The 22676-nt window shown below is 46.9% G+C and overlaps 2 protein-coding genes across 4 annotated transcripts in view; one reads left to right on the top strand and one right to left on the bottom strand.

Annotated features, from left to right (window-relative positions):
• The window catches only part of LOC135906217 (condensin-2 complex subunit D3-L-like), a 58503-nt gene extending 39324 nt beyond the window's left edge, over nucleotides 1-19179 (bottom strand). Inside the window, exon 1 of one of the 2 annotated variants that reach the window (XM_065437490.2) lies at nucleotides 19138-19179. In XM_065437490.2, the coding sequence (XP_065293562.1) occupies nucleotides 19138-19164 (27 nt within the window). In that variant the 5' untranslated portion in view covers nucleotides 19165-19179. Of the gene's footprint in view, nucleotides 1-2283; nucleotides 2341-19137 lie in introns of those variants that run through there. The other variant, XM_065437489.1, reaches the window with a different exon arrangement.
• The window catches only part of Zw (glucose-6-phosphate 1-dehydrogenase Zw), a 50170-nt gene that overhangs the window by 7089 nt on the left and 20405 nt on the right, over nucleotides 1-22676 (top strand). Inside the window, exon 1 of one of the 2 annotated variants that reach the window (XM_065437496.2) lies at nucleotides 8186-8351. The exons of the other annotated variant lie outside the window; for it this stretch is intronic. Coding sequence (XP_065293568.1) covers nucleotides 8331-8351 — 21 coding nt within the window. The 5' untranslated portion in view covers nucleotides 8186-8330. Of the gene's footprint in view, nucleotides 1-8185; nucleotides 8352-22676 lie in introns of those variants that run through there. 2 annotated transcript variants of the gene reach the window in all.

Below are 22676 nucleotides of genomic sequence, written 5' to 3' on the forward strand. Positions count from 1 at the left end.
CATTTGTCAATGAACAAAAAAGACTACGTCATACGAGTCACTGTATGGATGGTATACGGTTTGAATAAAGTATACTATAGATGTGGCACGCCTGATCTGAGGTCTCCACTAGATGTCTCTGCTCGTACCGTTTCAGTTACAGCCACAGCTTGACCAAGCTGCTTCATCAATACCTACAGTGCGGAGGAAGTCCTGCCGGGCACCCTGCTCTTTGAATTAATACAAGAGGAAGTCCACGTGGCAGGCAAATCGAGTTACGAATATTGCATCATAACTAAGTTTTTTTTTTTCTTTCTTGTCCGTACGTCCCCGCCATAGGCGGAAGACGTCACGGTAATGATGCATTCGTGGGACGCATGCATGCGATCGAGAAAAAGCAGGTTAAGAACTGCATCGGCGAGCATGCGGGCGCGTTCTCTTTGACGTCGTATAGCGGCAAACTGATGGTGCACGCGTGAGCCCTTCCTTTCAGGCAATCGGCGATCGTATCAAAAGTTGGGCACACACGAAGGAACGCAATCAAAAACGAAGCAACAACGACGAGCTAAAGCGTCTCGTCGTATCTTTTCTTAATGTGCTCTTTTGTCTGCGCGCAAGCATCAGCAGTTATTTCAGTGGCGAAGCCTAAGGTGATAAGATTATCCAGATTAGCGTTTACCGACGCGCATGTTCTACCCATAAGCGAATCCACGCGGATGAAATTTCACAAGTCGTTATAACGTTCAAAGCCATTGAATGTCCTATAAACAATGGGTACAAAACCCTGCTGCCAGCGCGGAACTTCTTCTTTTCTCTTTTTATCATTATTTTCCCCCTCAAGCACTTTTTTATTAAATCTCCATCAGTGCAGTAGGACGAGGCAACCACCAGAAGTTGTCACGCAGGCTGCAGCATTTCTGGAAGCAACACAAAGAGTGATGCGTGACTGAAGTCCGAGTCCAACAGCACAAAAATTGGAGGACGCTTAAGCTTCGCCTTTAGGAGTGGAACGCGATAGCATTTAAAGATCCTTCCCACGCTTCCCGGCAAGTGCAACTTATGCAACAGTAATGTTTACACTTTTTTTTTAAATAAACGTTTTCATATATATGACCGGGAAGCGCTGGCGGCAAACGTTATGCACGAAGCCGAGCTTTCTGGTAGAAACGCGGCATCTTGCGTAGGTCGATCCCAGAGGTTGTGCACAGCCGCCCGCAGAAAAAAAAAAAAAAAGGTTTATGTTATTGTTTTGCACTTTCCATATTTAAATCTGAGAATATTTATCATAAAAGGCACGCGGCTATCGGTGTTTTGTTTCGTGACATTTGTTTGTGGGATGTCATTCTCAAAATTCCGAGGAATAATTTTGTCAAGAATGTGAGACAAGGTACGAGCAACTTTAACGATATAATGGTGTGTCAGTGAACCCGCATATACCGCATGCGATATAGCCAGGCGTGGCACATACATGTACCTAAATATATACGGAGAGTTTCTCTCACGTACAACGCTGCCGACGCCGACACCAGATTTTCTGCGACGCGGGGTCCTTATAAGGCTATCATTTTAATATCGCTTTAAAAGTCCCCGATGCTGTATACTTAGCCTCAAACGCAATTTTTGTTTATTACCAAGAAAAAACAACAACAAATAAGAAGCACCAGAAGAAATTAAGGCGACTCTAAACACATGCACTCAGAGCACGTGCCACAAAAGCACATGCATGTATATTCTCTCGTGCCGACGCGCCAACTATATACAGCACGATTGGCACGCGTGTGCGCCATGTCGCAAGAACAAGCGAGAGCACGTGCTCGAACATTTTCCATTAGGTCACAGACACAGGATGGAGTGTTGCACCGCTTTCGAGATATAGGCCCAGATCGTAACGGAAGACGCTGTAAGCTATGTTTCTCGCCGGAGAAATGAGTCGCGTTCTCGCCGTCGCAGTCGTGCTATCGGCTTTGCTGTCGCCACACGCACGCTCGCATCGCACGCACAATTTCTCACCTAGAACAAACGCGTTGGCTCATCTAGTAAAGCTTTGCAAAACCCCAAACAATATGTCGGATAGCCAGCAACCCGCAATTAATGCTTCGCGTAGCATCGATTGCCACGTTGCGTGGAAACTGCACATTTTTTTCTTGATTGAGCGCAGCTAGGTATATGCGCTCGATCAATATAGGCTGCACCTCTCAACGCATATATACGTTTGTAGCAAGCGGTTCTCGGAGCTCGGTCATCGCTGCTGTTGTTGTTGAAATGCATACACAAACGCCCTCGCAAGACTCGGCTTCTGTATACCGGACGTGGCTTTGCGGTCTGGCGGCGTTTCCTCCGTTCCATGGCGATCAGGAATCACGAACTGAGTCCAGTGGAGAAGAGTAGGAGGGAAAAAAAAAGAGGAATAAATAGAACGGATGCTTGAGACGACAAGGACAACAGCAAACGGAAGCAAGAAACAAAATTGCACTATATAGTTGGAAAGTGAGCAGCCGAAGGAACTAAAGTCATTAGACAGTTTGTTTTTCTGTTTATGTAGACCTTGCCTTTTGTGAACCACAGGCGTGACGATCTTAATGTGGTACCTATACTGCTGTCGACCACAAGGAGTTTGTGCAACTTGGCAAGCCAACCAATGCGTACACGTATACAAGGAGTAGAAGGCATGCATACAGCCATGCACCGTCAAAGGTTTCGACGCCACTCCGCGCGCCGCCGGAACTATATAACGTCAGGCGGCATTCTGGAGCACCTGCCAAAGTTTGACGTTGTGCGCAGGTCAAGAAAACGATGCAAGACATTTTAATTATACGTAATTCCCTTCAGTCCCATGTGGGCGAGACAGGCACAGAGGTCCAAAAAGCCGCCGCGCGGAGGTCAATATGTAAAAGGTATAGAAAGCAAAATAATTAAGGCAGGAGAATTGGCGGAGAAGAGCGGTGGAGTAGATCTGTCATAGTATTAATAAAATCCATATGTAATTTTAATGACAAGGCGACACCCGTAACCACACCTACACATTTTTAATCCGTCCGTCCGTCCGTCCGTCCGTCCGTCCGTCCGTCCGTCCGTCCGTCCGCCCGTCCGTCCGTCCATCCATCCATCCATCCATCCATCCATCCATCCATCCATCCATCCATCCATCCATCCATCCATCCATCCATCCATCCATCCATCCATCCATCCATCCATCCATCCATCCATCCATCCATAAATAAATAAATAAATAAATAAATAAATAAATAAATAAATAAATAAATAAATAAATAAAACTTCAAACTGTCAGCTTTACATCTCCTGTCAGTTGCCTCGCAAGCCTTAGAGCAAAGGGCGCATATATATACCGTGAGCTGTAAAGCCTGCGCGACTAAACCGCGATGTATTTTTGCGACTATAGACTGTACCACGCGGAGACATCTGTGAATGACAGTCGCAGCTGGACGGCATAAGCACGCGCGCACGTACAGCGTTCGCGCGTTGCTTTGGAAGCTCAAGCGGGCGCAGTTACAGGAATGAGTATACGTTCGATGGGGAAGGCGAGTGCACCACGACAAATTGTACAAGGCGTTCTTTTTTATTGTTTTAAGGCGATTTTCTGGCTTCGCTTCAGCTCCCAAGCACTCGTCGTCCCTTTCCTTGCGGTTTTCTTGAAAATTTCGTTAAGTCGTTCAAGCACAACAGTGCACTGCCTTGGCACTACTACCAACTTCCTGTGAGAATTTGTGCGCCACGGAACTTAACACCATCAGTGGTAGCAGAGTCCTTCAATGCTTTTTAAGGACTCTGGCGGTATAGTATTGAATCAGAGGCTTAAATAAAAGAAAGAAGAGGGGAATGTATAAGTTTCTCATTCAACTGCACATATACCAAATCCTAATCCCATTTTTTTTTTTCAGTCGCTATTTGTATGAGATTGAGGGAAAATTGGGGAAAAATAACTGAACCGACATTAGCAACTGAAAATTGCAAAGCGCGCCCCTTTTCGTGCCCATTACATGCTTATTCTCGTCGCCTTTACTTTATGACCGGATCCTAGGCTGTATCGCTCTGTTCATATTATTTAGATTTGCAATTTAGATTTGCAATTTGCAATAGGTGAGGGTGCACTCCCACTTGACAGGGGGAGGGGGACACTGGCTGGCGGGTGTTGTCTCACGTCGTTTTATGCTAGGTATTCTGGTACATAGAAATTTCAAGGGGAGAGGGGGGGGGGGCATGAAGAAGGAAGTCGAAAGTAGAAAGAAGACGATATTTTTAAACAGCCAGTCCTTTGCAGGTCATAGTTTGCAACTGCAGCCAAGGGACGTACGAGCTCTATAAACATTATCTATAAACACTTATTTATATATACGATCGTGTATACTTTCACGCGTGTGCACCCTGTTTAGCGCTTTTCTACACAGCAATAAAGCGCAGCTTCCTGAATACGAGGAAAGCGCCATATGTTACCACCGTGCTTGGTCTTAACTACGGCGTATAATGACTCTACATTAGCGGAAAGAGAACAGATTAAACCAACTTCCCGGCATTTCCCTTTCCCCTACTTCCCGCTTACGGACTAATTCCTTCGCCTGCTCCCCCCTTAAAAAGCGCTCTTAAAACGCGCCCACCCACCGAAGTCTGTGGTGCGTTTCGAGACATTGACCACAAGTGGCATGGTTAAACGGCCACGCCTCTGTGCGCGAGAAAAGTGGTGACAACACGTTCGGTCATTTTCTCATGTGACCCACTTTCTCGGCAGCGGCGTGCTGTGCTGCTCGCGGAAAGCCTCGTAAAGGCGCCGCGTCCTCCACCGTTGGCGACGGCAGACCTTGCACCGCGAAACAATGGTGCATTCAGTGCCGCAGCGTCGTACATAATCGCGCAGAAAACGAGTTGAGACCTGGCACACAGAGCCGAGGAAGAGTCGCCTCGTACGCGCGTGGTGCCGAAACAAAGGCTGGAGGAAAGGACAAATCTCGCCACCAGCGGACTGGTCTGGTGACGTGGACAGTGATAATTGCGGTTATTTCTTTGCGGGACATTCCGGGCGGGAGGAGACGGAACCTTGAACTTGAAGGCCACGCCGGACGACTTTCTTTCTTTCATCCACACGCTTACCATGGTGAGACGCCGTAATGGGGGCCCTCAGCTACATTAAGCCCTAGTGCTATTATTGGATGCAGCACTCCATCAGTCGTTGTTGCCAGTATACATAAAAATGAGAAAGTATGTGTGCGAGTGTGGCAAATCAGTTCTGCAGAATCCCGCAAAGAGGAGGAATCATCATCAAAGGCAAAAACTGTCGTCCACCCGAATGTATAGCACGAAGCTACAAAGGAAACTCATAGGCGTTTCTCAAAAAGAAAGCTTCGCTGTTGAAAAATTCGTCCTGGGCCGGGATTCGAACCCGGGACCAACGCCCTCTACCATCTGAGCTCTACCATCGGGGCTGTGTACACTGAGCGTAGCCAAAAATGTCCGCGGTGAAGCTGCCAATGTACACCGAGATGAGGCCTTTACGGCGCAGATTTAAAAAAAAAAAAAGAAGAAGAAGAAGAGAGTTCTATGGAGCAAAATTCCTCGAGTCAGGTGCCGAATTCACGAGCCTCCTCGTTCGTATGTGCCGGCCGCCTTCGCTAACTACCCTAGCACCAGTATCGGCTGAAATTTGCTCTTACGAACAATTCGAGCGTTGGAGTTTTTTTTTTTTTTAATAGATTAGTGGCCGAAGTCTCCTCGAAAACGTCTTGAGAAGCGATCCTTCTTAATTTTGGCCCCAACTTCACTCACAGATATGCGTAACTTTTTCACAATGCACCAATTCAAACCAGCGCGCCCGCGCTAGACATGTGCTCACTGGCGTGCGCTCATGTCGGTGTGTACACGCAAGCTCATATTCGTGCTACACCAACCGCCACTCGTTCACATCGCATCGATGCTGTGTGCCAGGGAGAGGTCGACCTTTGGCTGATAGTTGGGCCTGGCGAGCTTTTCAATCCCGAAATGTCGCAAACCGTTTCATGGCCGCGCAATGTCACAGGGAACGAGGTGTGGAACAATCTGCCTGAGGTCTGCCATAAGTCAGACAACTGGACAAGAAACAATAAGTTAAAAATAAATGGAACTAAAACGAAAGCCGTAGTTTTTCATTCGAAGAATAAAAAAGCGTCTTTCCAGAATAGCAATGTATTTAGAGGCTAGAATATAAATATAGTGAAGCCAGTGAAAGTACTCGAGGTACATTTTTCTAATTCTTTGCAATGGGATGACCACGTGAATAGTACTGAAATAGAGTTAAGCCGGATAGCTGGAATTCTAAGCCGCATCCGGCACCTTACCGCTAACTCGGTGAGGTTATTGAAATACAAGTCGCTCTTTAGTTCTTATCTTAACTACGATTATTTGGTTTGTGAAACCACTACAGAAACAAATTCAACAAAATTGAGAATACAGAAGATACTGAGACTGATAGACAACACTGCAGTTTTAGCGCCTAGCGACCCGCTATATACATTTAAAAATATACATCAGGCTGAACGACCTCTATCAAAACAAACTATTACGAGAGCACTGCCTTAGCTGCAAACACTCAAGCTTTCTGTTTATGGATATGGCGAATTTTTGCTTTAAGAAAGAAAGCCTATTGAACACGAAATACAGAATTGTGGAACATTCCTTATTTCCGTACTAATTATGGCTTTCAAATGCTTCGATGTACTCTTCTACGAATTCTAAATCACTACAATACCAGATGAATAGATGTGCTCAATTAAGCGTAGCAGAATTAGCGGCCCTTTTTGCTGTGCAAACTATGTAGTCATTTATTTAAGTTCAGCAGACTTATCGGCTTTGTTTAAACTAGGTAGTGTCTAAGTGCAGGATATTACAGCGCCTTTCTTTGTTGTATAAGCTGTCTTTCAGTTTCCTTTATGGCTTGTTCTTTATTTAAATCAATGTGTAACTTAAAAAAAAAAAACAGTGCAGCTATTTCGTACTGTCTTTCAGCTGTCCTCATTGTTGACAAAGGTGGTGAAAGTCCCATCAAGCCGTCATTTGAACGGCTTTTCCCTCCACCTCCTGTTAAGTTGTACTGTGACGAAGCAAATAAATAAATAAATAAATAAATACCCGAGAACGAATAACCCTAAATGTAATGTACAGCTGCTCTCTGTGGTACGAGCTGAGCCGGTAGCGGAGGCCAAACACGAGGTCCTCGTCGCTCATCTATCTATCTATCTATCTATCTATCTATCTATCTATCTATCTATCTATCTATCTATCTATCTATCTATCTATCTATCTATCTATCTATCTATCTATCTATCTATCTATCTATCTATCTATCTATCTATCTATCTATCTATCTATCTATCTATCTATCTATCTATCTATCTATCTATCTATCTATCTATCTATCTATCTATCTATCTATCTATCTATCTATCTATCTATCTATCTATCTATCTATCTATCTATCTATCTATCTATCTATCTATCTATCTATCTATCTATCTATCTATCTATCTATCCGTCCGTCCGTCCGTCCGTCCGTCCGTCCGTCCGTCCGTCCGTCCGTTCGCCTCTCTTTTCAGAGATGTAACCAGCTAACCTAGCTACAACAGTTAAGTCTAGGGAAAGCCGTAACGCACCAACAAATCTTGCACACTTGTGTATAAGGTTCGCACGGTGCTATAGGGCCACAGAGGTTCACGCTCTAAACGCGTACACAACGAGCGGCCACACTGCGTGAAGCCGTGTCCAGCGCGCATATCTGGACACACACGGTGTGTCTATATAGACACACTGTGCGGTGGTAGCCAGCCAAGTGGGGCTCTGGTCTTTCCCCTACCCGCGCGTCCCGACGAAATGTACTTTTTCGTTTTCTGAAAATGCGCGTGCCCCCCCCCCCCGCCACGCCCCCCCTTCTCTCTCCACAGAAAAAAAAAAGAAAAAGAAAAAGACGCGCGCGCGCTCCGGTTTTCCTCCAAAACGTTCGCGCCACTGTCCACGAAGGCTCTCCCCTCCTCCCTCGCTTCTCGCGCAAAGAAGCTGCGCTGCGTGTGTGCGTACGTGCGTAGACACCACACGCTGTGCGCTGTTCACGGCGGGGCCTTCCGCCGCCCGTCGCACCACCACCTCCACCACCACCACAAACAGCCTAGCAGGAAAGGAGAAGACACAAAGACACAAAGGCGAGAAAAAAAGAACCGCGGCGTATGTTCCTACCAGACGCTCACTTGTCGCGTGACTCCTCCGGAGACCGCTAGCACGCTCAAAGCCTCGGCGATCCTCTGCTTCCTTCGCCGAAAAAAACAGACCCCATCGCGCGGGAGCAGGAGCGGGCGCCCCCGGCCGAAACAAAAAATATGGTCAAGTCCACGGGACAGGTAAGACCTGCACGCCGCGCTATGGGCGTTTTTAGGTGGCCGGCTCTTTCAGCATGTACGCGTGCGAGCAGGCTCCCCTTGTGCGGTTTTGCTCGTTGCCGTAGCCTATCTGTTTGCCTGCACCGGTAGGTCGGCTTTACAGTTCAGGTGGTTTCTCTGAATGCTGCATGCCCTTGACCGATACACAAATACCTCTGCGTTCTCCCCTTCCGTCTATGAATAGCATAGATCATTGCGCTTGTAAGCTTACAAATACATATATGAAAAGCAGACGAACGCGGAGATATGTAAACTTTTCCAACATTTATTGCTTGTGGAGCTACAGTTAAAGCTACGAGGCGTGCTCAAGCGCTTGAAACTGCGCAATAGATTGAGCTTGAGTCTGAGCAGGCGATGCTATTACACGGGGGGATGCTCGCTGCGTGATGATTTGATCGCACCAAGTTCCGCTTCTACTGATATGCCAATCCAACGTGGTATCACTGAGGTCGTAAGAGGGCGAAGTTCGCGGACGCGAAATTTCCTGAACTCATATTTAGAGCTTATGTTACCTGAACCCAGTCCTTATCTCTTCCTCGTAACGTTGTCAATTTCAACGTGAACTTTCGTCTTTTGACGCGACACGGCTACCATGTATGATTTAGGTTACGACGTAAACACGGGGTATTTTTTTCTTTTTATTCTGAGGTCATTGAGTGTCCATGTTTCTGACGATTATTTAAACACGTAAGGTTTTCCCAGTTCACTCTCTTTCCCTTCGACGACGTATCACGACTCCACGAACGTTCTATAGTTGCGTGAAACGTAAGCGGTTTTTAGGTCGCTGCTATTTGCGATATTCACGACAGGGAGGAGTGCGAGAGAAGGAGCAAATAGAAGCGGCAATTTAGTCGCGGGACGTAGGCAAGAAGGTTATGGGGGAGGGATAGTCTTTGGAGAGGCCTCATTAAGGGGCCCACCCACTGGACACCCGAACGCTTCGAGGTCACTTCTGCTCCGCCGAAGCCGGAGTACCAGCAACGCTGGAAGGCGAGAGATCAGCAAGCGTGGATTAAAGCGCACCTCCACCGGACAGCCGCCGCCGCAGTAAGCTATATAGGAGGAGGGAGGGGGTAATGTCTGCGTACCTGCAGTTAATTGTGCTATCGAAAAGAAAAAAAAGCACGCAAAGAAAGAAAAAAGAACTGCATACCTGTGTATATTTAACTGCATACTATCGGGCCACGAATGTAGCGCGAGCATTGCGACGTGAGGTACGGTTGTCCCTTAGAGCGCTTTGTGCGCGTGAACGACGCCGCGGCACTATACATTGACGATTTCGTTCGCGTTGGTTAGCTCTGGCCGTGTTTTGTTACGGCCTGGTGTGGTGTGACGTGTGCTGATGAAGCGATATACGCATATAGGTGCAGTGCATGCTCTTATGTAGTGCGGTCAAGTGGCCGATATACGTGGATGATGCATCGTTCGCGTGGAAAAGTGTGAACGCTCTGTGATTCACACTTTGCACTGCTGTCCACTGTTAAATTGAACGCATGGTTGTGTAAGACATGCAAATTTTCCCCTCCGATCCATAGATGCACTAATAATAATAATAATATTTGGGGTTTTACGTGCCAAAACCACTTTCTGATTATGAGGCACGCCGTAGTGGAGGACTCCGGAAATTTTGACCACCTGGGGTTCTTTAACGTGCACCTAAATCTAAGTACACGGGTGTTTTCGCATTCCATAGATGCACAATCGCCCGGCTTCGCAGCAGATTACTTATGGTTGGTGGGGTTGGCATCTTCCCACATATCTGTGCAGCGAGCATTTGCAGTTTCAGTCAGCACTTGCACCTGTATACAACGCCAGCAAAGCGAGAGCCGCACATTAGAGTGTACCTATTAACAGTAAACCATACTGTATACATGTAGTGCTGAAATACATGAGCATCGATGCCCTCAGAATAGTATTTAACTGAGCTGGTTGGTCCATATATAGCTGAGACAAGTTTGAACAGCTGAACTAAGGACTAAGGAAGATAGACAATGACGAGAGCAACATCTGTCTTCATTAGTTCTTTGCTCTTTCTTTCTTTCTTTTTTTTTTTTTCAATTCAGCTCTTCAAACTCGTCTTGTATCGATACCCCCACCGTATTCTTCCACGATGGATGCGTCCGCTCGCCTATCCGCATGCACGGCGTTGACCTGCGACGCTCGATCAAGCACAATAGCCGGTGACATTTGAGCCTTTCGAGCCCCAGCTGGTTTACCCCTTCTCAGGCACATGCATTAATTACGCGTTCGTAATACGGGCTTCTCGACAAGCGCATACATGTGCGATGAAATCACCGCGACCCCTCCCCACCGGCCATCCGTGCTCCGAGACAGCAGTTCACGCGTTCGCGCGCGTATACACACCGTCTGGTACACACGCCTTCGCTTTCGTCTTCATGGGACAACTGTGTACACTTCTCAGCGATGGAAATCGCTACACTAGCAGGATAAGCGCACAAACAATGCGTGCTCCGATCAGAGCTACGGAGTGGGAACTCCGTGGCTGGAATGACTCCGGAATCATTCCACATTTTCACACATCCAGAGTGGAGCGGAAATGTAACGATGACACCAGTCAGGTAAGTGTAATGGGAATAGAATGGAAAAGGAAAAGACCAGGAAGATCGTTTACATCGACCGGCCACGTTAATCCCGAGTTGAACAAAACATAATTAACGCCGAAATTAAGTGGTCCATTTCTTCTCTCTGTTTCTCCCTCCGTTGGCCAGAAGGTCTCAGGTCACGGTACTTCGAAAACAACAACAGCAGCAGCAAACACGACAACAACAACAACAACAACAACAACAACAACGACGATGATGATGATGATGATGATGATAGACAGCATACATGAAGCAGGATGGGAGAGAATGACCGCTCAGCATGAAGAAAGGGGATGAGAACGCCGTTGTTATTAAGGGTTTACTCTCTTGTTCAACTAATAACATGGAGCCCTTTCTTTTAGAGCGCAGCTCTTGGCGCACGCGTTCCTCAGCGAGCGTCGGCGTTGTCGTAACCGAGCGAACAAGCACTTCGGAGGATGAAATCGAACGCGGAGCGCAGCGGGAAACGAAAGACGGCGACAGCGATAAAAGCGCGAAGAGGAAAGCGGAGGAGGAGGTGCAGCGTAACTACGAGGCGGAAAGTGGAGGAGGGCATGGCGAAAGCGTGAGAAGGAAAGCTTAGTGCCGCGCAAGATGGTCTCCGCGGCGATGATGGCTCCAGATGGCGCCGGAGTAGCCCGCGTCGTCTGTATGGAAACACATGCACGCGCTTGCATGAGCGGAAGTCTGTACGGCGGCTGCTGTGAATCGCGCCCACGCGTCACCCACGCGCTGCCTCTCGCGATCTCCCGATTAGCGAGGCATTCGCGCCACACTTCGCTCCGTTTGCAACGAGCCGCATGGTACATATTGTCCGCGCCAGCCAATATATCGCGAAATGAAAACGCGTATGTAGAGCTGCACTCAGACCCGCCGCGGTTGCTCAGTGGCTATGGTGTTAGGCTGCGCACGAGGTCGCGGGATCGAATCCCGGCCACGGCGGCCGCATTTCGATGGGGGCGAAATGCGAAAACACCCGTGTACTTAGATTTAGGTGCACGTTAAAGAACACCAGGTGGTCGAAATTTCCGGAGTCCTCCACTACGGCGTGCCTCATAATCAGAAAGTGGTTTTGGCACGTAAAACCCCATAATTTTTTTTTAGAGCTGCACTCAGATTTCGCATTAGGGAGCAGCGTATAATCGCCGGTGAATTTCTTGCTCTTTTTTCTTTCTTTCTTTTTGATCGACCCCTGCTGTTCTCCGTCTCTGCAGCTGCGTGCCGCGCCGTCAACCCTATACAGACTACGCCAGTCAATCAGGAGCGAGAATCAGAAAAATTGTCTCCCCCGCTGTCAGCCACTGATTAAACAGGCATCGCCGGGGACCAATTATGGAGGTATTATAGCTGACGCACAATATGTATACAATACGCGAGCTTTTAGCGTGTTTCTGAGACACGTATACGTGATCCTTGGTCGGCTGAAAGGGCCCGCAGCATTCCCGATGCACGGATGCGAAGTTGCGTCGCATATAGTTCGATGACACATATACGAGGAAAACCCGAGAACACACACACACACACGATGGCAGGCGTTTGTGTGATCGCGTTACCTTCGTGTGCGCCCTTTTATAGAACTGTGCGAGACAACTTCGCTTCGCATTCCATGATCAAGAACCAGCTATAGCTGTAAACGCAACCGTTCGGTGGATTTAGTTCCCGATGTGCTGCACAAGCGACCTGACGAGAACTGACATGAAACGGGCCGAGGACACCGGATTAGGCTCACGACCGTTAATTACTTACGCGCGTGCTCGTTCGCGATCGATAACACGCGGCACGCAAGCGTGTACGCGAAAGAACCGTGCACTGACAGCGAAAGAAACGTGCTCGTTTGGCTCCACGACAACGCGGTCATAGAGAAATTTCTTTCTCTATGACGCGGTGCTTCGCCGATGGAACGCGCGTTGAAAGGACGGCCTCGCGTGATATTATACGGACTCCGGGCAACTCTAAGTTTATCTTGACTTGGCCGGCACGCTGAAGAGCAAAACGAAGGAAAAGTTCGCTAGACTGGATGAGTCGAGATAAGTCATACTCGAGGTTGGCCAGGCGCAGATAACTGGTTCGTGCACGAAATAGAGGAGTGCATATGCCTGAAGATCTCCGACCTGCTAGAAAATGCGCGCCGCGGTATGCATGTATTTTCGCGCCGACTTCTCCGACTTTGCCATTTTAGCGCTTATATAGATTTACGCATATAAAGTGATTGGTCTGTCGCATTTGTTTTTTTTTTCATTTTTTTTTCAACGCCGTGCTTTCCTCGTAAGTGTGCTATACGGACGTACACACAGACGCATCCAGCGCAGATGCAGCGTACTATGTAAGGGTTCACGGTTCCATCAGTGCTCATTCGCTGCAGGCCGATCAAAATGGTCAGTCGTGTATGAGAGACAAGGCGTTCGCTAGACAAAAAGCGGTTTTGCGTCGTGAAATGGAAACAATCACCCCAACAACGCAGCACGCTGCAACGGCTTTGCCTGCATATTCAACTCTCTCTCTCTCTCTCTTTCTCTCTCTCTGCATTTTCGCGCACCCGGTATGGCTTAAGTAGAGTCGGTCACAAAAGATTACCCGACACAGAATTTGCAAAAAAAGTTGTATTCCCGCGAACCTTGGACACGTAATTCACTGTTTCTGTGCGTATAGCAGTCTTTGGCGACCTATAGATGTACACAGTGATGCGCTAAATCAGGAGCGCCGTGCCTTAACAAAGCAGAAATTCACGTGTGCCGCTGAACCAGTGTCCCGTAAACTATTGTGGCCTACCTTACATTCGCTCCCCATGTGCCGCATCAGAGTAAACGCACTCTATCCAGCGGTTACGAGGGCTGTCAAAGACGGAGTTAAATGAGAGTCAAGGCGGCATTCACTGGCGACTGACAGGTTGAACGACCGACTGCCTCGCTGACGATAAGAAACGGCGATCGCGATGTTCACAAATGCCGGCGTGCAAATACCTGTCCATCGCCACACCAAAAATTCTCACGATTTGTTCGCGTTCACTCGCACCGTCATCACCAGGAAAAAATAACCGCCAGCGCATTTCGCGGCGACCTGCTCCTGATTGTATCGGCAGTTTTGCGACTCCGGCCAGCCGCGGAGCAGGAAAATCCAGCAGCGAAACTGTCGCTTTTCGACCAAAGCGACCAGTTGCAACCAACGTGCATCGTGCACATGCGCTTCTTTCAGTAACCACGTGAGTGCCGCCTAAGGCTTTCCACGTATAGGTCAATGAACGCGGCGACGATCAAATTATTCCGCGGTATATCGCTTCCAATGACGTAATACGTAATTACCCCGCCGGAGTGGTTCAAGCGTCCAGCTGTTATTATTGTGCGTGCGTGCGTGCGTGCGTGCGTGCGCGCGTCGTAAACATCTTCGTGTATAAGTATACATTAGGCGGGCTCGTTTCCCGCAGACTTTGGTGCGCGATTTCTCGATAAATACCTCGTTTTCACCGACGTGGATGTCGTTGCCCCACGCTGCACCGCAAATATATCCTTTCGGAATTAGCCGTGTTTTCGTTGAATCAGCAACATGGTAACGGGACTGGTTCGAAGAGCGCCAGTATCGGTAAATCCATCCAGTTTTGCATGGTATGACGAAATGCTTCTACAGATATAGTGGTATAACGGATGATGTGTACCTGATGATGTTGCTCGTCATTACAACTCACTAAGACTGTGCGAATAGTAATTTTCAATACCGAATGGAGAATACGAATCCAGTAGATGCAGACTCGAATCGAATATCGAATACTTTTCGAATAGTTTTCGAATACTTTTCGAATACTTTTCGAATACTTTTCGAAAAATGAACAGCCGTTCTCACCATCGATGTTCGCATCCTATAGTTCACAACGTTAATCAGCAAGTTTATGTCATTACACTGCACGTGCGCTATACGAAGCTTTATTCTTTGTTTTGTTTTATTTAACCGCACGAATGGACCAAGCATACAGTTAGCAATATATATTCGCAAATTCAAGACTCGTTCGCGAGTTCGAGTCTGGCTCCCTAAGTTGACATGTAGCGGGCTCCGGCATATGTAGCTTCTCGAGTTTTATGCCCACTGTGGCGGCTGGGATGCTGTATTAGCGCACAGTTGGCTATTTGATGTATTCGAAAGCTATTCGAAGAAAAATATTCTTTTTACGAACAGTGACTATTTGATTAGAAGATCGGATTGAATAAGGCATTATTCAAATCGTTATCATGCTTTTGGCAGGGACTGACAGGCTATACGACCACAGGAAAAGGGACGCGCTCTCTTATTTATTTATTTATTTATTTATTTATAGATACCGCGATTTCACAAGCGAGACCATAGCAAGGTAGTACAAGACATCACGAAAAAGAAGAAGAAAAATAAAGGAAGCATAAAAGAGAGGGAGGGAGAGAGAAAACAGCAAGTCACCTTGGAGGAGGATTTGCCTCGCAGGATAACAATGAGTTTTGGCGGACAACATCGTTAGTAAGGTTATTTCATTCAATGATATATAGTTCGGGGAAGGACTAGTACTTAAAACAATTGGTTCTTTGGTTTAAGCGCGTAATTGTTTGGGAGTGTCAATTCCTTGTAGCACTTCCTGTTGAGAAAGTTAAAATATCGGACGTGTCAAAGTTGTAGTTGCCATTGACTATTTGATAAATGCGCTTAAGTCCTAAAACGCGATTTGTGCGACTAAGTGGCAGGAAACCACATTCTATATTATGCGCTAACAGAACTGCGACCATGTGAGTTGTAGTACATGATCCTTACAGCATTTTTCTGTATTTTCTTTCTAGTTCTTTTTTTTTCTAATGTTTGGGTTTGGCCCGATGGTATTCAAAAGCTTGCAAGTACCGGCTTTCACTGTTACAGATGCATTCGCGGTAGTTGCACGATCTATTCCCTTGCTGACGAGCGTTCCGACGAACTGCATAATCTCCGCGACGGTGTAGAACCCTTCACAGTTCGTTTCACTGCAGAATCGGTTTCCCGCGCATAACTAATTGTTTGCGTCGTTCTGTTCGGCAAGGTGAACTAAAGTAAAAGATCTGACTTAGCTACGATTCAGTACTCAGTTTTATAAATAGCCTTTTCCCCACTCTTTCTGCTGCGACCTGATTCGCTATATCGCTTCGCTCCCGCACCCCTTCCCCCGATATTCGGGCCACCGTTCAAGTTTCAGCAGGCTCAGTTACAGCTATACAGGGCGGCCAGCATTAATTTCCTCCTTCGCTTTTCTAATGAATAAATAATAACCTTTTATGGCGGAAGGCTGCAGGATAATGTGCAACGCTCTAACAAAGGCGCCTCGCAGTGCTACACACGAAGTCAAGGCACAAGCTTAATTGGGCTTGTTGCTAGTTGGTTGGAAGAAATTAAACTAACAGCGCCGTGTTATCGCACCTTCTCTATAGTGTCCAAGCTCTACTTTCGCTTTGTTAGTTTAATTAGGATCAGTTCAACGTCGACAATTCTCGCTGTTGCGTGTTATGTTAAAATCCGGATTCTTCGCATTCCCAACACTAAGTAACAGAACTATATGTATCCAGTGACATCGCCACGCTGTGATAGCGCGATACGACCTTCAAATAACCGTGTGACGTATAATAAGACTACTCCGAGCCAATAGCCGTACTCGCCGAGTGAAATATACCCAGGCGAATCGGTGCTGTATGACACACTCTCGTCGGTGATAAAATCTGACGACGTGTAGTCGTCTTCAGGAGTAATGTTGTTTACGCGCACAAAGTTGCGCGCGGATGCGTTGTAATCACCCGAAGAAAGAGGACGTTTATCGGGGGTGCCGCCGCGCGATAGAGACTGTAAACAGTGATCGCAACTGAATCGTTCATTATGCGTCTGCTTTAAGACCTGCCAGCTCGCCGGTTGCATGGTGTGTGTAAAGTCTTTGGCGTGTTACCGTGACGGCCCAGCAGTAACACGTTTGCCAAGCACTGAAGGTGCGACCACGCACTTCACTCTTTGCGTGGGCACCCTTCGGATCCGAAACGTAATAGGACAGTGACCTCGTGACGTGGAGTACCTGAAGAAGAATCGGAGTACAAAACCTGACTTATATTGTGCATGCTACGGAATACTGGCGGTTATAGTAGATAGAGATATATAGTTTTTTAAATGATATAACTAAAGAGGCGATGGCCTGCCAGCAGGCTTACCGTGCTCTTTGTGATAAAGCAAGCAGAAAAATAATTTAAAGAAGGGAGGGGGCGGAGGGGGATATAGAATGTCACTAGTTTGAATAGAAACAAATAAACCACCACAAGAACTCGAGGCAGTCTGCGGCTGCTTTAGAACGGTATTCTTTCGCGCCATCTGCCGAATTATACATTGAGGACGGAATGCGAAAATCAAAGGACCACAGGAAGGTGAGAAAGGTGCATAGGGCTGACGCTGCTAACAACTCTGCTATTAACAACAAATTTTTTCCATATCTTTCGAATAAAATTTAGCTTCGATCAAGTACATATAGAGGGTGTTTTACGTAACACCCTGTATATGTACGATTAAAAAAAAAAGTGGTTAACCGCAGCTGAATGAGACCAACGACATATAGTCTGTCGTCATGTGGCGCTCCTTAGAGTATATTTTATATCCCGCTTAATTAGTCAATTAACTAAGATCAACTGTGAAAAATTTTTAATGTTAACTTTAGGGTCAAGTGCGTTTCGTTGCACTGCAGAGGGGGCTCAGAAACGACCGATCCAATCATTTGTGGCAACCTACATGCTCCGTGGCGACATTTTTCGGCGTCTTAAGAAAGCCCGCGAAATATGAAATAGAACCAAGCGACTAAAACCGCCGGCCGCAGCGGCCTCGTTCCGATGGGGTCGGATTGCAAAAGCACCCGTGTACCGTCCAACGGACGCACGTTCAAGAAACCCAGGTGGTCAAAATTATTCCGCATTCCCCCAACTACGGCGTGCCTCGTGATCAAATCGTGTTTCTGGGGTGCTGGCGTGCACGTACAACAGCACGATTCGTTGTTATTCAAATTATATAGCGCTCGTCCCGTTCGCGTCTTCTTTTTTGTGGACCTGTGACGAGCGCTTTTTTTTTTCCTCAGTTTACAGGGCTGTCATTATAGGACTGCCGCGCATGCGCACAGGAGTCGGAGCATGCACATACTAGCGCTTTCTCTGGCTGTCGACGCAAGTGGAAAACCCGCCTGCACGGAAAGAAAGAATAGAAAGAACGAAAGAAAGAAAGGAAAAGAACGCTCGGTAGGCGAGGCCACTGGGGCGACGACCAGGCCGTGGGTGATCATCGTAATAAATTGACGATAATAGCTGTCAACCCCTTCCGCGAACACGCGGATGTATACGTACATGCAAGACGTGGCTCACTGCAAGCCATTCGGCACTTAGCGCAGGTGTAGGTGTAGGGGAAAGAAAGATGAAAGAAATTGAATAGCGTGCAAGGTTAACCGCGCCAAGGTAAACAAAGCATGCCAGACTCCGCCTTCAAGGAAAGCGGAAAGACGGAATCCTGTTTGAATAAGGATACAGTGGTGTCGCGAAACGAAACTATACAGCGACCGCACTTGATGCACAAGTTGCAGTGAGTGTACTCACATTATAGTGAAATGCTTTTGTAAGGAAGTTATGCGGTACACCTCAAGAAATTATTCGTTATAGAGGTCACTCCGTTGTAAGGATACAGCGCGCCATACCACTCACAATATAGAGCAGGCCAAGGACGTTTGACAAAAGGAAACAATCATTTAACATTCAAGACAGTCTCGATGAAGTGGGTCGCTAATTTTTTTGTGCGTGCACACTTCCGACTGAAGGGGCGACTGCAGCCGATCTTATTGCGTCGAGGTTCACGGCACGCCCCGCGGCGATACGCGACAACAATGCAAGGCGCATATGTGGCGGCAGACCATCGTATACCGCTATCGCCTCCCTTGCCTTCAGAAACCTTGGTTCATTCACGGGTTCTTCACTACCGTTGCCTGTGTTAACACTCGCGTCCTTTTCCGCCCTATCATATCTTTGAAGACGTCGTCGGAAGTCACTTACGATCCCATATCATCCAGTCGTCGTCAACTGCGACGTACTTGTCAGCCGCCGCACACGGTGCCCTATGTTACAACAAGAAGCGTGCAAGTAGGGCGATAACGGACATACCGGAGCAGTGTAGCAAGACTGTAACATCCAGAGACGTCGGCATGCTCGTCAAGTGTGTCGCTATAGCGCGCTGCCGTTTATAGCACTGCGCTGAGCGCAGCTCAGTGGCGTCTGCGTATAGGGTATCGTTATTTGCGGTGCCGCTGCGTGGCGCTCGTTGTGAAGCAAAAGATCTGCCAACCGGAGACGCCTATAGTTAAGTTTCATCTCGAAATAAAACAGCCCGCAAAAACCGAGTATACAAATAGAACAAGAGGCCCACCCCCCAATCAGTCCTCGTTTATCTATATTCCATACGCATGCTCGTTGTTGCGCACTGTTTTATTTCGAGACGAAGCATCGCCACCTCGTCCAAGTCACACTTTTAGCGCCTAAATTCCTTCGTTGTACGAGCAAATTCGTTGTAGTGATCTCCGTAGGTAAAAATTCAATTATGAGGTTTTACGTGCCAAAACCGCTTTTTGATTATGAGGCACGCCGTAGTGGGGGACTCCGGAAATTTTGACCACCTGGGGTTCTTTAACGTGCACCTATCTCCGTAGTAGGAGAGTTCAAAATACGCATGAAATATGGCGATTCGGCCGGGACATGATCGATTCTTCGTTATAGAGGTAATTTCGTTCTGGAGGCGTTCGACTGTAAATACGCTGCAAGCTACCAATTGCCTTACGCAAGGGTGGTGCAGAGGGTTTAAAATTTGCAACAACGCAGAAATGTTTTGTCTGGCCTAATGATATAGATTTTGTCACCCTGGCAATAATTGAGTGCAGAAAATCATTTTCTTACGTTTATTACCGAAACAAATATCAGCGTTAAACAAAATTATAATTATATGTATACATGCGATGGCCTTCCAAGATGGTCACCATGAGCTTACAATCTACCCCTCCTCCAGCTAGTTCCTGCCCCCCCCCCCCTACCTAAGGGCAACATCTGTGCGACGCTTTGCCCACTACTATAGCACGCTACTGCTACCTACATACTGCTACTGCCACTGCATTGCTACCAAACCGCTATATATACTGCTGGATTGCCTATAACCTGGTTTTTCATCCTTGTGGTGTACTAGCTGCTACTGTCTCCAAGGTGATATCAAATAAATCACGGTGTGATTTAAAACCTAGCCCAATCCATTTGCACAGTTATATCCTTCTTTTCTTGTTTCTTTATAACATCTAAATTACAGAAGTCCTTGTCCCCGAAGGGTTGCGACCGCGCCTTTTAACTCATCTTAATGAGAGAAAATATAGAAAGAAAAAAATACAACTTAATGCAAATCAATAACTCTCGATCGTGGCACGTTGTTACGACCACTTTGCGGATACACACATACACAGAGAGAGAGAGAGAGCGAGAGAGGCCACCCTTATTCTTAAGGCTGTAAAAATTTTTTACTGTACATGACAGCAAGCCCGATGAGAGAAGCTGTACCGTTGAAAACCATAAATGAAAGGATAATGAACCACGAGATACGTATACGGATCCCTCGATTGTGAACACGGGATCCGTATGGGTCTCGAAACGTCATTTCGTTTTCCCTGTGGATACAGCGACATGCTTCTTTCCTGATCAACGATTTTACCTGACCTGGTGGTTTTGCTTTCCATCGAATTCTAAACGGCATACGTGAGTTGAAAGCTGTGCATGTACCAATTCTGACCACCTGCTGCGCAACGAAATATCCGACGCAATAGTTTGACAACTATAGCTATTAAAGCTTATTTCGCGCCCGCTCTCGCGTCCTTTCTCTCAGCTGTCATCACGCTTACTTCCAGCAAAAAGTCGTCGAAAAAGAAAACTTCATTTGTCGTCATCAATGAACCGATCTTACTCCTTAAGGGTGACAACCATGCGACGAACCAGGACATTTAGGTGTGCACTGTTTTCTCACTTTCTTTTTTTAAATATGTGCAGAGGGACTAAATAATTGTATAAAAACACATCGCCGCGCAATGCGAAAGTTATAATCTGACCCGCCGCGGCAGCCCGTGGCTGCTATAGCTGAGCTCGAGGTTGCGGGTGTGAATCCCGACCGCCGCGGCCGCATTTCGATGGGGGCGAAATTCAACAAAAACACCAATGTACTTATCAATTTAGGCGCACGTGAAAGAACTCCCGGCGGTCAAAACTGATCCACGCGGCGTGCCTCATAGTCAGGTCGTGGCTGTGGCACGTAATTAACCCTTGCAGAAGGAAACAAAAAAAAAAGTTCCACCCTGTATACAGCGCGCCGATGAACGTGTGGTAACGGGGACGAAACTGGCAAAAAAAAAGGAATGAACCGAGGTGGCGTGTTACGGCATCACGCGTTCGCACGCGCTCGAAGACAAAAGAGCTCGTGCGAACTGCACCTTGTCGAGACGCGCAGCTGTGGCCTAGTTCGATATAATGCAAAACACCACGCCGTGGCCTGCGCTTTATTTTCTCCCCTTCAACGCGACCGCCCTCTGGCATAACAGCGACCGAGAAAACGAAGGGAGACAAAAACAGAAATGCAGAGGGGAAAGAAAGAAAGAAAAAAAAAACGGAGACAAGAGTGCGCAATCTGTCGGCGGGTTAAAAGGGGTTGAAGAAAGCGGCGAACAGAAAAGCAGGGTGCCCACGCTTTTGTCCCCACTAGAACCGTACAGCACTAGGGAAGCCAGAGCTATATCGTCAGCAAATCACGACAGCCCTTATGCCGCATTTCAACAACCCCCAAACCCCCCAGGCATTTTTTTACCACAAAGTATATACTATATAATAGCGTGTTCACACACTTACGGACTGCGACATTAATTACGCTTCTTGTAACTCGCCCACTTACTGAAAGTGGGCCGCTTGCAATTCCATGTACACCACAATGTACCTACACAATGTACATCTACGTACACGATGTACACCACAAAATACACTCGCTAAATACTTCTGTCTACAAGACAGTCTCTATGTATTCTTTCTGCAGACAAAAGGCCCAGACGGAAATGAGGAAGACCCGCCGCTGTGACTCAGTGGCGTATCTGCTGCATAGCACGATGTCGCGGGTTCGGTTGAGCGCCGCAGCGACCACATTTAGATGAGAGCGAAATGAAAGAGGCTAAAAAAGAAAGAAAAAAAGAAGCGCCCATGCACACGCACGCACACACGCACGTACGCACATATGAGATTTAGGCGCAAATAAAAGAACCTCCGGTAGTCAAAATTAATTCGCAGTTATGCGGTGTTCTCCATTACGGCGTCCATCATAACCTTGGCCCGGTCTTGCATCAGGTAGTTAAAACGCATGAATCAATAATAATAATAATAATAATAATAATAATAATAATAATAATAATAATAATAATAATAATAATAATAATAATAATAATAATAAAGGCAGAGTGGTATATGAATTTTATAGACTTTCTGTAGATTGTACAAATTCACTTTATAAAATATATACGTACGAGTTATAAACATAGGCATAGAATACAGACGCTCGTATCGATTTTCTTTCGTATATATTTTGTGTGTGTGTGTTAGGGGGCTTAATCCCGTCATGTAATACATACATACATACA

The sequence above is a fragment of the Dermacentor albipictus genome, chromosome 5 (genome assembly GCF_038994185.2).
Source record: "Dermacentor albipictus isolate Rhodes 1998 colony chromosome 5, USDA_Dalb.pri_finalv2, whole genome shotgun sequence".
In the NCBI taxonomy this organism is placed as follows: Eukaryota; Metazoa; Arthropoda; class Arachnida; order Ixodida; family Ixodidae; genus Dermacentor; species Dermacentor albipictus.